This window comes from Calonectris borealis, chromosome 13 (genome assembly GCF_964195595.1).
Source record: "Calonectris borealis chromosome 13, bCalBor7.hap1.2, whole genome shotgun sequence".
Classification (NCBI taxonomy): domain Eukaryota; kingdom Metazoa; phylum Chordata; class Aves; order Procellariiformes; family Procellariidae; genus Calonectris; species Calonectris borealis.
The window spans coordinates 19,817,046-19,830,756 of record NC_134324.1 but is presented as its reverse complement, the minus strand read 5'-3'; the positions used below and the strand labels follow the sequence as shown (position 1 = coordinate 19,830,756).

Here is a 13,711-nt window from a genome sequence, read left to right as displayed (position 1 = left end):
ATTACATGTTAATGCCACTTACATAGCACATAGTTTTTCAGTGTTTTAGAATTATGAACCTATTCAACTGCCTTGTTACTTGCAAGTTAAGACTATACATTTTGGCACTTTAAAGAAATCTCCAAAGAACATAAAGACCAACGTATTTGGACGACAGGAGTACACAGTTTCTTCAACTTGAGTGATCTCTTGTCCATGCCTTTTTCACTTCCCCACCACCTGATCCTTCAGAAAGCTTTCCCCACTGCTCTTAGTCACTATGACTAAACCAAGTATCCAGCACGTATCTTCACCACTCTCATTTTCTTAATATTGACACAGTAAGAAGTTAGCCACTAAATCTCTGATTTTTACTTTCTTCCTTGCTTCCTTCCATTTGCATTTTCTCACCATCTGAATTTGCTTCCTCGCCAGCTGTCCTAGTTTCGGCTGGGATAGGGTTAAATTTCTTCCTAGTGCTGTGTTTTGGATTTAGTATGAGGAGAATGTTGATAACACACTGATGTTTTCAGTTGTTGCTAAGTGCCCTCCTAGTCCAAGGACAGCTCCCGTGCCTACTGACTGAGCTAGGTACACGAGATGGGAGGGAACATAATCAGGACAGCCAGCCCAGCTGGCCAATGGGGTATTCCATACCATGTGACGTCATGCTCAGTATATGAACGGTAGGCGTGATCCAGGAAGTACCGATCGCTACTTGGTTATCGGTCAGTGCGGGTGGTGAGCAATTGCATTGTGTATCACTCATTTTGTATATTCTATCATTATTCTTATTATTATTTTCCCTCTTCTGTTCTATTAAACTGTCTTTACCTCAACCCACGAGTTTTTCTTACTCCTACCCTTCCGATTCTCTCCCCGTCCCACTGGGGGGGCGGGGGGAGTGAGCGAGCGGCTGCGTGGTATTTGGCTGCCTGCCAGGTTAAACCACAACACCAGCAAAAGCTGTTGCCCTTGACTGAGGAACCCCTCACTTTCAAATGCAGAAATGCATTAGCAGCCCTTCATGAAACATTGGTTGCTTTTACCAAGACTAAGGTTTCAATGCGATCTCAAGAAAGATCTTAAGAAAAACAGTTCACCTGAGTTTCAGAAACAGGTGCAAAAGGATTTGTTGGCCTTAGACCAGGCTGTGTATACATCATTGACTGGGGTGCCATCAAAGGAGCAGCTCCAATCTGAGGAGGTACCTGTTAGAAAAACAAAACCCCCACAAAACAGGTATATAAAATTCAAACTAATTCTAGAAGATACATCTTTTCACATTTTAAGTATAGTAGAAAATAAGCATATAGAAACACACACACACACACGTACGTAGTAAAGGCAAAGCTTTTAAAAAACTTGCTGTATAAAATTTAATCTCTTCCAAAGCATAGTGTGTAAAAGCTATCAGATTTCACACACTATTGACCTTATGAGACAATACATATAAGTTGCAGGATGATTTGAGCATAATAATGCCTGCCATGAAACCCACTGGAGGAGACAACTAGGTTTTTCAGGAGTACAAGACAATCCCATTTCTTACCATTCCATATACAGGCACTTGAGGTGTGGTCAATGGGTATGTGATAGGAGCAGGTACCTTCAATCAAGAAAATTTTAATGTATTTTAGATAAGCTCAGGCATACTAGTAATATATATAAAACTGCAAAAAAATACATATTTTTCAATACTTAAAATAACCAACGTATTTACAAGAAATTGACTTACATATCCAGGATAGTGTACTCCATTCTGGCACAGCAAAAGGAGTAAGGACAGAAAATTATTTAAGAGGTATTCGAACTGGAAATTCTAACCAAGGGATGGATTCAAGTCCAGTACCATAACTGTCTGTAACTATGCTCAACTCATTTATTAAAACAATTAAAGCGGGAGGAAAAAAGTGCAAGGACAGTAACATCAGTAACTATGCCTGTTAACTTGGATAGGCTCCCTGCCTAAAAAGCTATCATTAGTAATACTTACAGCAAAAATAGAAATTTTACGAAATCTAGCCAGATTTGAGTACATTGCTTGCAGAAACATTTGTGTGAGAAGCTTTTAGAGGGCATGGCATGCAATATTCCTTCTTCCTTCCGTTATGTGTGAGAAGGGCATAGAAAAAAACCAAGGAAGCCAGTGACTATTCAGCGTAAGAAACAAATAGCAATAGATGTTTAGTCAGGTAAATGTTGCTCACATACTAATTTCTGATGTCTGCAACATATCACAATATGAAAAAAAGAAAAATGAAGAGCATCTTAAACTGGTAGTAACTTATATTAAGTTATGTTCATAGGCACAGTGATGCATGCACTTCATATTGCCATGCCTTGTTAAGTAGTGCTAATTATATTAAAAATGGAGTGCTAGTTAAAATACTTCACTATGAAAGAGTATGCAGACCATACATGAATTGGAGGGTTAGTACTCTGAATGCCACAGACCAAGCCAGGACAGTTAGACCTTTCTAATACTGGAGCACTGATTTTAAAGATGCTCATAACTGAGCTATTCTTTGCATTGTTAATTGCTGGAAGCCCAAGCAAATGAATAAGCAGATACCTGGCATAAGCCACTCAAATGCTTACACCATGAACACAGGGAATAAAAACACACAACCCAAATCCACAGCGATCAATGTGTGCTAAGGTGCCCTCTATCTTTCAAAAATAAGAATGCATCAGCACTCTAACACAACATGTTCTAAAGCACGCACCAAGAGGGGATAAAAAGATTTTATGGTCTCAGAAGTCTCACATGAAAGTGCTATACAGCTAAGACATCCTCCCATCCCAATTTCTGAGTTCCATTGTTGAGTCCAATACTGGATTTAATATTCTATTCAACTTTGATAATTTTGAATTAGCATACTCGCGTAAGATGAGGAAAACAGGCATTACAGGCAAAGCTATTCTTATTGGAAAATAAAGTCAGACAGAGGTCCAAAATTTGTAGCATATATGGCAATTACGCTAGTTGTACATATAACAGAGATGAACATTTACTTCCCTCCAAGGCAGCTATACTTCAGAAGTCGTTTGTATCTGTATGAATAGAAGATACTTGAAAAATCTCTTTTAAAAGCATAGGAAAAGTCAGTTGCCTACAAATATCCCTCCAAGAAATGAAAATTCTTCATTTAAATAACTATAAAACTTCCACTTAGTATTTTATACTGTGTTAAAAATATGAAGTTGCTGTTGAGCATTATCAAATGTCCAAAGTGCTGCTTGACCTGATAATTAAGGTGCCTTGCAGGGGTTGCAGCAGCATTTCATGTGATAAAACTGAAAAAGGAGTGAAAACTGGAAGGAACAGTAGTTTTACCCTTGAAACGCATTCTTAGGATTCTTAAAGGTGCACATGTGTGTGCACATGTGGTAGGAGCACCTCAAACATGCACATCAGAAATTTTCTGGTTTGGGGTCATTTGTTTCAATTCAGAAAGAACTTACAAACTGAGATATGTCTCAAGTGAAAAGCTGATTATTTAAGTCTTTAATGGACACAGTGAGGGGAAATAAAGCATACTAAAATCTCTATCTCATTCAGTTTGAGAAGTGACACGACAAGCATTCCCCCCCTGCCCCCAGTCTTGTCCCAAACAGCCTTTGCTATTCTTTTTAAGTTAATTCAAGCAGGTACGTAGCATTTGCTGGAATGAAGCGTGATGTCAATTGTACAGAAATTACCATATGTGGAATAGTGGGTAAGGGAGTAGGGTTCCATGTGGTCGATGTGCTTGTTTTTGCTTGCCAGTTTGTTCCACCAGTAAGTTTTTTCTCTGTAGGCTGGGTCCACTGCATATCTGATCTAAAATGAAAACTGTGGTATTAGTATTCACAGAGAGTCAACAGCTAAAGTAATGACAACATAATGGAAAACCAAGACATGCCTTAATATATGTACACAGCTGAAATCTATGAGTGGAAGAAACACTCAGGATTTCAGTAACTTCTTGTATATCTCTGTTCCAGTAAGTATGAAGTCTGCAGGTTCTGTTTTGTGTTAAAAGTAAACTATCATTACTACACTGTACAGCATAATGATTAACTCGATTTTTATGTAACTGCAAGATCTTTTATGGTGCTTCATAAAAATACTTCAGTTGCAAAACTAACTGAAGTGAATTACTTCAAAAGTTAAGGCTGACCATGTCATGGTGGCTGACCCAAACTCACTGTTTCAATGATGTACTTGGTAGCAGATTACTTTCAAGAGTTGAGACTCTTGCCATGTTAGTGCTGATAAACTGTGCCAGAGACTACAAAATAGTCATGTGAGAACATTATAACTACATATATGCACTTACTTTTTGGATGGAGTTCCTCCAAAGCCAAGATCTGGGGAGAAAGAGAAACAGACAAAATCGCAAAGTATTTTTCATTTTTTTTTGGAAAAAAGCTTGGTTTGTTTTCAGTAACAAATGGGAAAGTTAAATTTAAAAGCTTCACACTTACTTCCCACTAGATTAGCAAGTGAAGAATCGAGGTCATTTGCTAAAATTTTTCCACTTTGCTGGTTGGCTAAAGTGGCTCTCTGACTTTGTGGTGGTACTGTGGGTTGCAATACATCATCTAGAAAGTTAAAAGCTAAACAAAGAACATAAAAGCAACTGTTAACAAAACAGCTACATCACATTTAATAAAAGACATCTATAAGGCAGGGAGGTATTTTCTTTATAGAACACTAAGTAGTTTGAGTATTTATATGTCACGGTTTAACATGCTGGAAGCATTTAAGGCTCAGACAGAAGCACAGTTTAGCCTCTTATTTTTTTATGGAATACTATGTTGTAGCTACTAATCTAGTAAAATCTTTGATTTTACTTCAGCAGTAACTGATGATATTTTTAAATTAAGATGAATCTCCCCTAAAACTGAAGAAGAAAGAAGGGTGTTAAAGATAGTTTCAAAGTGTTCTTGTAACACAATATAGTAGTAATTTCATGATACTACTAGTATCCTGAATGTACACAAGAGTTCCTTTGCTGTATGTTCATAAGGACTTTGAATATATATATAGTAAATAGCACCAACTCAGCTACTCTTCAAGCAACACATGCACACAACTGGTTTTGTATTTTTGTAAGTACAATGCCTCTCAATAAAGTTAGAGGGAACTCATTATCATGTATCAGGAGAAAACATTGAAGTCACAAGCACTGAAAACAGATTAACATAAGCTTACCCATTAAGAGATATCCAGCGGGCCACGTTCAAAGTTCATTCCCCCAAAAAGAGAGGAAACGGTTATTACACAGTATATAAGATTAGTCAAAGTTAATTTGAAAGTAAATAACTACAATTGAACTGATTGATTGTTATCTTATCAGCCCTATAATCACCTTGCAAATCTATTAAGTTATTAAATTTTGAACTGCAAAAGCAATTATGCTAAATTGTTAAGCAACTGTTGCCTGTAGGGTGTAAATTAGTCATAAGTTGGTTTTTACCACTTGTAGTCCTGTAGTCTGGTGCTGTAGACTTTCCTCCAAAAACAGCATCAAAGTCCACATTAATTGTTGAAGAGGTGGTACTTGGAGGAGCTGAATGAAGAGGAAAACCTGGAAAAAAAAGTTTAGAGTAATCAAATACACCCAGTAATACCACTCATTACAGTGAAACCAGAAAGTTTTTTTTAAAAAAAAAAATCAAATTACCATCAACAGTCAGAGGATGATACACAGAAGCATATGTAGGTTTATGACCACTAAAGTCATCTTCGTAAAAAGAGAGAAGAAATAAGATCAGTTTAAAAGAGAAAAAGGAAGAGAGGACCCAAAAATTAAATCTGCAGTTAAAAATTAAGAATTTTTAGTAATAAAAAAGGATTTTTTTTATTTAACAAATTTGAAAAGCTCAAGTATGTCCTGCATTCCCCATTACAAAAGAGAAAGGAGGTTGCAGTTTGAAAGAAATCAGCAAAAATTCCAGCAACACTGCAAGTCTTAGGATGTCTAGGTTGGGCAAGCTGAACAAAATAATGAGTTGTTTCAACTGTAGAAATCAAACTTTAAGGAAACATATCATTTACTACATCTGGAATTAATGCACCATTTTCACTTTTATTAAAAAGTGAGGATTGGTCCAAACCACAAGAAGATTACACAGCCCAGTTTACTAGCATTATCATCTCCAGTTGCAAAGAAACTACATGGGTTTTGTTTGTTTGGTTTTTTTACCACTAAACAGTTCCACCGTTTGTTTGGAGGAAAAAGTAGAAATGATGAAAGGGGTGGTAGATTTTACAGCTTCTTCAACTGGCTTCATGTCAAAGATGTCCAGATGAGGTGGAGAACCAACACAACCATTTGAGGACGAGAAAGGACCTTTCAGATGCAGAAGTGAAGGAAAGAATACAGAGTACAAATAATGGAAAAGAAAGACAGATTGAAATGATTGCATATGAGATCTCCAGACAAAGTCAAACTGTAAATATTCCACCTAGTGATCAGCCCATTAAAGATACAAATCCTTAGTTTCAGACAAAAATCCTAGCAGCTCTCTTATTTAAGGAAAATAATTCTAATATTGCCATTGGGTGCACAGGAGAGAATGACAGAACATTTATCAATCAAAAAAGTTAGATACTACATTATTGGCTTCAAGAATCTACCTTTTAAATAGCACATAGGAGTATCAATTCCACCTATTAAAATACCAACAGTTACAATGGTGTTAACATTGCCTTATTTCAGCATTAAAGACATTTCTTTGACATCTATCCTAACTATTCTTTGGAAGGTTGGGTGAGGGTACAGAGAATGCTGTGCCCAAGAAACTGGGAACGACAGCTTTGTTGTAAGAACTTTGAAGTCACGAGCACCTTTTAAATGAAAAGTGTATTAAATATCACTTAATGGAATGGAAATACTACTCCAGGATCTTTTCAGTTACATCTGCTTAGTTTACATTTCCCAGCATTTTTAAACTTCGATTTTTAGTTACATTTCTTCTACCTGTCCCCTTTATTGAATAGCTCCTTCATTCCACCTACTGCACTATTGCTATGTGTTAAAAGAAGTAACTTTTCTATAACAGTTTGCCAGAGCTTTCAGATGATTTATTTTACATTCTGTCAAGGATAGAAATGTTTGGATGCAAAGTAATTAAGGTTTAAGATGGAGATTCAATTAAGTATGAATCTGTATTTTATTCTTGTATTCTAAGAATTCACCTATCATTTAGACAGTCAAATTACCATATCAGCTCACCTCCCCAAGCGCTGCTTGCTGATGTTGATATAGCTGGAGTACTCTGCACAGTTGGAACAAACGCAGGCTGAAGATCAAAAAGATCACTAGAAAGGTTGGGCATGCTGAGTAAGAAGAGAGAGAGAGAAACATGAAGATATATAATAGGCATTGTATTCTTGTGTTATACGAACATACCAATCTCACTTTCTCTTGTTCACTAGTAGCCCACCTATAATAGTGGTACAAAACAAAACTAGCAATTAAGCACCTCTTACTGACCGATACCAAAATTCCTGTGAACACACCAGGAAAGCATCAGCAATAGGTTATTCTTGAAAAGTACTTGAGAAGTAACTAGGATCAGTGCTTTGCAGTTGACAGTGGAGCTACAGGCCAATGAGGTAATTTCTGCTTGCTTCAGAAAGCAAAGTATCTCTCACCTATTTGTTGTGGGTGCTGGTACTGCAAAGAGGTCAACAGCTACAGTGGTATTCACACTTTTTCCTGATAAGGTGCTTGGGGATGCTGATGTGGAAGTGGAATTTGATACTACAGAAATCTCTCTTAATCGCTGCTCCTGAAAGATGAGACATACAGTTTTCATTTTAGTTTCATTAATTTATTAACCCTTCAGTCCTGAAGACCTTTTCCAAGAAGAAATTTTAATTATGGCCTTAATAAATAACAGTTATTCTTCTGTAAAGTCCTGAAAACAGAAAGATGACTGAAATTGGAGATAAAACTATTTGTTTTAATAAAGTCTTTAAAAATCAAGTTGGGACTTGAGGTTTTGAATTATTTTTTTTTTAAATGATCTATAACTGCCTAGAAGGAAAACATTTCTAGTCAGGCTACACATCCTATGTTCCCTTCATAGTCACTCAGAGAAACCAGTCAATGAACCTTTGCTCAGGAAGAGTCATCTCTCTACTGTTAGGATCTCTTCATAGTTCAGTTCTGAAGTCAGACTGACAACGTGCATCTTAATCTCCATGTGGTGTTGCTCTTAAACTAGCAAAATAAAAATCTAGTTTACATTACTAATTTTAGGTTTACATCCCTCGTTACTTCTAGATATGCCCACTGCATTTATACAGCACAAGTCAAAGCACAGGTGTATGTTTTACATTGCTTACATTCGTCAACTAAAATGTTGAGTGAGCTTGCAAGCTTCCCTGCATCCCAAATGAAAATTTATATAAACTGATTCTATTGTTCGGTTACAGCAGCTACAAGTCCTATCATAGTAGAAGTGGGACAGTGAAAAGGGGAGACATCTGATGCAACTCCTGAAGACAAACAATAAAAAAAAACCCAACCAAAAAAAACAAACAACATCACAACACTTGCTGAGATTCAAGTGAAGCAGTTTAGCAGCAGGCAGCAAGGCACACCAAGATTGTAGTCCAGTATCCTGCTTCACATTGATTTGAAAAATATGCCTTACACCAGGTCAGGAAACTGGAGAATCTTCAACAGACCTCTACAACTCCAGAGATGAAACTCAACTCTGCATTACCGTCAAAGTTCACTTTCACATTCCAAATAGTTTTAAGGCTCTCATAATGTGGCCTCCAGATGACAGGCGCAGAGTTGCTTCATCGTTTAGGTGTGTCTAGAGACGTTAAAGCAACACAAGAAAAACTCCCAACTGCCCCACTTGCGTGTGCCTGGGACACGACAGAACTACAGATTTAGCTTTCAGCACGAGAAGCATCTTCCCTTGTTCGAGATTTTTTACTGTGTATGTTCTCAGAAAACAGTGTTACAAATAGGTTAAAAGGACCTGAAGGACCAGGATTCAGGCCTTAAGAGAGGGATGTTACTAAGAGGACTACTCAACAAGTACCAATGAGCAAAGGAAAACGCCTTCAGGAACCAAGAGAGAACATACTGATTTTCTTTCAAATGTGTTATTATTCAAAGTCCGTATATTATACCTAAATACATATGATTTCAAACAGTTTTTCAAACTAAATTATAGAATTATAAATAAGAGCAGTTAAACATGGGCAGAACTATAGCATATATTCTTATTGAGCAACATGACTGAAGAATCACACTAAAACCATATTCCACACATTATGGGAAAAAATAATTCCCTCCTACCAAAAATCAGTCTTACAATAGCAATGCTGTACGTTCAGCTGCTGAGATGTAACCTAGAATTGTTGTATACTCATTTTGTGATTCTTTGAGATAACTAACAATCTCTTGTAAGGAAGAATATAAATTACTTATATCAGCTGTCTGCTATTCAAATCATACTCCTGGTAGGAGGGTCACCACATACTGGCAGCCATCACACCTGCATCCCACGGAATCATGCCTTGGCCTCTTTTAAAAGGAGAGTCCCCCCACCATACACTATTTTAAGCCAATCTCAGTTTTCCCCTGTATCCAGTTTAAAAAAAAACTCGGAGTACAAACTTGTAAAAAAATAGAGTACCTTAAGTGCCTGCAGTCTAGCTTGTTCCTCCTCCAATGCCTGTTGCTTTTCTTTCTCATCCATCCTGCTAAATGACATTCCTGTATTGGCAAGTGTGGAAACAGCACTGGATAGGGCACTAGCTCTAAAAACAATAATAATTGAAAAAAGTTTTATTAAAAAAAACAGTCAGGTATACATCACTTATAATTTAATCATCAAGTGCCTTATCTAGTTGTGTGCCATTCCTTTTCTCCCCTTACTCTCTGGTACAGAAAAGCAGACACCCCAACAATGAGGGAGTTTGGTGAAAAAGCAGCATGAGTACGCAGGATTACTCCCTCAAGTTTCAGTGGGTAGGAACTGGAAAGTGCAGAACATACCAGTTGTCTTTTTTCTTTAAGGTCATATAGACTAGACTGGAATTCTATTCCATTCAAGCAGCAGAGGCATAGAAAGCTTGTTTGTACATATTATATGTATAACAGTAAACAAAGCATAGAAATTATTCCCTATATAATATACTTTTTAGCAGAATACTGTGGTAGCGAATCCTCAGACACTTGCAAAAGAAAGAAAAAAATCTGAGGAGCAAGACAGCAACTCAGGAACGTAGCTTACACTGACACATTTATCAGTATTTCTTGAGTTTCTGGGGGAAAATGGCTATGCCAAAAGAGATCTCTCACTCTTCAGTCAGAAGTACTGTTCATACATATTGATACCATACTTGACAGAAAGAATAACATAATTCCTGTCAGCACAAAGCATCTAAGCTAATTTGGCTGTTCTGAGAAGGGACTGAAGAACTTTTACAAGCAGGTTAAGATAAATTCATGGTCTGAGAGGTAGGTAATTGACAATAAAGATAAATACCATCCTATCTTGGGTAAAATGAGACTCAAAACCCAGAAGTCTTATAAGCCAAAGGACTCCAAACAAGTAAAAGCTAAAAAGAATAATATACAAGGTCTCAGCTCAGTGGTTTATTACAGCATAGTAAGAAGTCTGTCAGAGACACCGGCAGTCATACCTAGATTTCAAATGTGACTAAGCTATCAGACTACTACTCACTAGATGCTTCATTTATACTTCTAGGAAGATATATTTGGAAGTGAATAAAATTCAAGGAGAACACCAAATGACTGAATCCTGAAAATTCTTAGTATGAAGATGACAAATCCTAAGTACAGGCATCGTTGTAATTCATTGGGTGCTCACCTGCTGGCAGCGGAGACTTCTTTTGTTTTCTTTCCCTCCACAGAAGCCAAATGCTGTTCCAGTGCTTCAAGCAAGCTGCTGGGTGCCTAAAGTTAAAGTATTTATAAAACACTGCTTCTAGAAAACACATCATTGTTTAGTACACAGATTAGTTTCCTCATCCACTAAAACCAAACAAAAACCCACACATCAATAATTGTGCCTTTGGGTTTTGCTGTCATCCTGCACACTGAATTCTGTCTACCCAGTTGTGGTTCTTTAAAAGAAGTGGCACCACAGAGACATGAAGTAAGGATTCCCCCAGAGTAGGTCTGCTTCTGTGTACGCAAGTTGCATTCTTGTTTTTGGCAACAGTATTTGCTACGTTAAGATTAATCCAATAATCACAGCTGATTAAGCAGTACTCCCTTAAACTCACAGAAGTACCAAAATGAAGCCTTTGCTTTTTTGATTCCTTTTCCCCCGTAACAACAAAAAGCCAATCACTTTCCACTCAAATACTTACAGTCAAAGGTCAATAGTCAAAAGTCAATACTTACTTAGAAACACTTGACTACAGCAGGATGTTAGGTTTGATAAAAAGGCAATCAAATTCAACCTGATCCCAACAATACTATTACAGACTGAGTAGCTATTCAACACATGACTACACAATGAACCAATTCAATTACTCCAAAGCCTTTGGTAGGCCTAAAACATTAGAAACTAGCAAGATCACTTCAAATAAAGTTGTTTTTTGGTGGCTTCCGCCCCTCCCCCCACCCCCAGAAAAGTGTTACCCATGAGAAGTTTTTAAACATTAAGCTGTTTTTAAAGCAACGAAGAAGATTCCAAAACACAGGCTTCTCGCCACTTAAATCCAGCAGGAAGTCAGGCAGTAGACACCTCAGCTAAGACTTGAGACACCTGAATGAGTTTTAGGTGACCAATACTCATAAGCTTACCAAGACTTCTGAGAGCACAGCCATGACATTACTCAGTACCCGAGACAAAGATTTTAACTGATAGGTAACAGGAAAGAGCAAGGTTAAAATATACAGACTAAGGCACATCAGAGCTGCTTTGTTTCCTATACAAAACAAGAAAAAAGTGCCAATCATAACCTGCCTTCTTTCTGTCATATACTTGTATCCACTACAGAAATATTTCTTCCATACCAAAGGAAACAGCTTCAAAGCTCAGAATAAATTTGAACTCATCTTGATTACACAGTCCTAGTAGGAAGTAAGATTTCTCCAAATCATCCTATAAAAACAACCTCCATCAAGCAAAATAATTAGGCCGGCACGTTCAGAAGAGTTCACCGCCTTGCTATTCTAGCCACATTGCTCTTGCGGCTTTTAACTACATAGTCCATACTCCATAAAACAAGTGAAGTAAATCCTACTGCAGAATCAGATGAAGGGAATAGACCTCTAAAGTTTTAATCTACTTGCCAGCTCAGTCGTCCTCATCTGGCACGGTTTCAGAGGCATTAAGCCTCTCTTACCACTTGCCAACTTTCAGTGGGTAGAACAGATATGATAGGCATTGTTTGGAAGGAAAACAAGCTTGCCCTTGCTAGCCCTTCTGTATCAAAAGCTAGACCAAAGTATTTCCTGGAAAGAAGAAAAATATTAATCACACAAGGATTTGGCAACTTCCCCTCTGAAATACTAAGCACAGTCCTAGCTTCCCACATTTAATAAAGGCCAAGTCAAGCTGCAAGAGATGCAAAGAAAAGCAATTAGAATAATCCTATAAAACTGCTTGTCTTAAAGTTAAGGCCTGAGTTGGTATTTCTTTCTATAAATAGAGCTAGGTAAGCTCAGACAGGGTAGTTATCTCAACAACTAGTCATGAATAACTTCAACGTTCAAACTAGACTGCTAAACCCCAAAGGGGAAGATTTTGAAATACCCCTCTGGAAAGCTATCAGGGACAAAAAAAAACCCAAACCAAAAAACCCCATACTTTTACCTTTCAGGAGGAAAAATGGTTTGCAAAAGGCATTGCATGACACAGCTAGATAGCTAATCTTAATAGCAGGAGACTATACCCTAATTCCAGAAAGTTTTTCCTAGTCTTCATTTTTTTTTCAAGGCTACTCTAAAAAACTTATCTGTATGGAAAAGCATATTCTATACTTGCTGTTTCTAAAACCCTCTAAAGAACCCCCTCAACCATAAAACCTAAACCCAACAAATCAGTAACTTCTCTGAACTTTCTCATTGCTGCAGACATCCAACAAAACATCAGAGATGAAATCTTGAGTGAACAGATCTTAGTAGTTTTATGTCAGAAAAGATGCGTGGGCTAATACAGACATTATGACTTGAAAAAGGCTGTATTTTATGACTCGGCCTCCCTCCCCTCACCCAAAGACATCTGACAGACTAACATCCATACAGAGGAGAATGACCCAGTTACATTCATGAAATACAGTAACAGCTATAAACAAAGTAAGCAACACCACTGTGAAAGCACCTACAAAGGAAAATATTTTCTTTACAGGAACTGGCAAAAGTTGTGTGAACTGTGAACATTAGAATCAAGAAGGAAAACGCTTATACAGCAGCAGGAACAATAAGCCTCTAAAGAGATAAAGCCATTGTTGTCAAGAACAGCTTAAGGAAACTCTGAAATATGCATATCCCAGAACAGAATATACACCAGAAATGTAAACAAAGTATTTGGAAAAAAATTAAATATGGTAGACCAGAATAGAAACAAAAGACATGACCCTGTCAGAACTTATTTCAGAAACACAAGCACAATGAAAATTAAATTTTTGTGAAAGCCTAGTATTATGAAATTTTAGCAAATTCTCTTAACGTGGCACTAAATTGATGTACAATTATTCAACTCTTATTAAATGCCATGAAATTTACTA

The 13,711-nt window shown here is 37.2% G+C and overlaps 1 protein-coding gene across 7 annotated transcripts in view; it reads right to left on the bottom strand.

The window, feature by feature from the left end:
- The window catches only part of LOC142087787 (phosphatidylinositol-binding clathrin assembly protein-like), a 33,105-nt gene that overhangs the window by 4,430 nt on the left and 14,964 nt on the right, over positions 1-13,711 (bottom strand). For 3 of the 7 annotated variants that reach the window (XM_075162400.1, XM_075162401.1, XM_075162403.1), the window contains exons 9-20: positions 10,840-10,925; positions 9,640-9,763; positions 7,631-7,767; positions 7,209-7,312; positions 6,177-6,323; positions 5,655-5,714; positions 5,448-5,558; positions 4,453-4,569; positions 4,305-4,335; positions 3,685-3,805; positions 1,532-1,588; positions 1,083-1,190 (exon numbers count right to left, since the gene is read on the bottom strand). In XM_075162400.1, the coding sequence (XP_075018501.1) occupies positions 1,083-1,190; positions 1,532-1,588; positions 3,685-3,805; positions 4,305-4,335; positions 4,453-4,569; positions 5,448-5,558; positions 5,655-5,714; positions 6,177-6,323; positions 7,209-7,312; positions 7,631-7,767; positions 9,640-9,763; positions 10,840-10,925 (1,203 nt within the window). Of the gene's footprint in view, positions 1-24; positions 407-931; positions 1,191-1,531; positions 1,589-3,684; positions 3,806-4,304; positions 4,336-4,452; positions 4,570-5,447; positions 5,559-5,654; positions 5,715-6,176; positions 6,324-7,208; positions 7,313-7,630; positions 7,768-9,639; positions 9,764-10,839; positions 10,926-13,711 lie in introns of those variants that run through there. The other 4 variants (XR_012675599.1, XR_012675600.1, XR_012675601.1 and 1 more) reach the window with 4 other exon arrangements.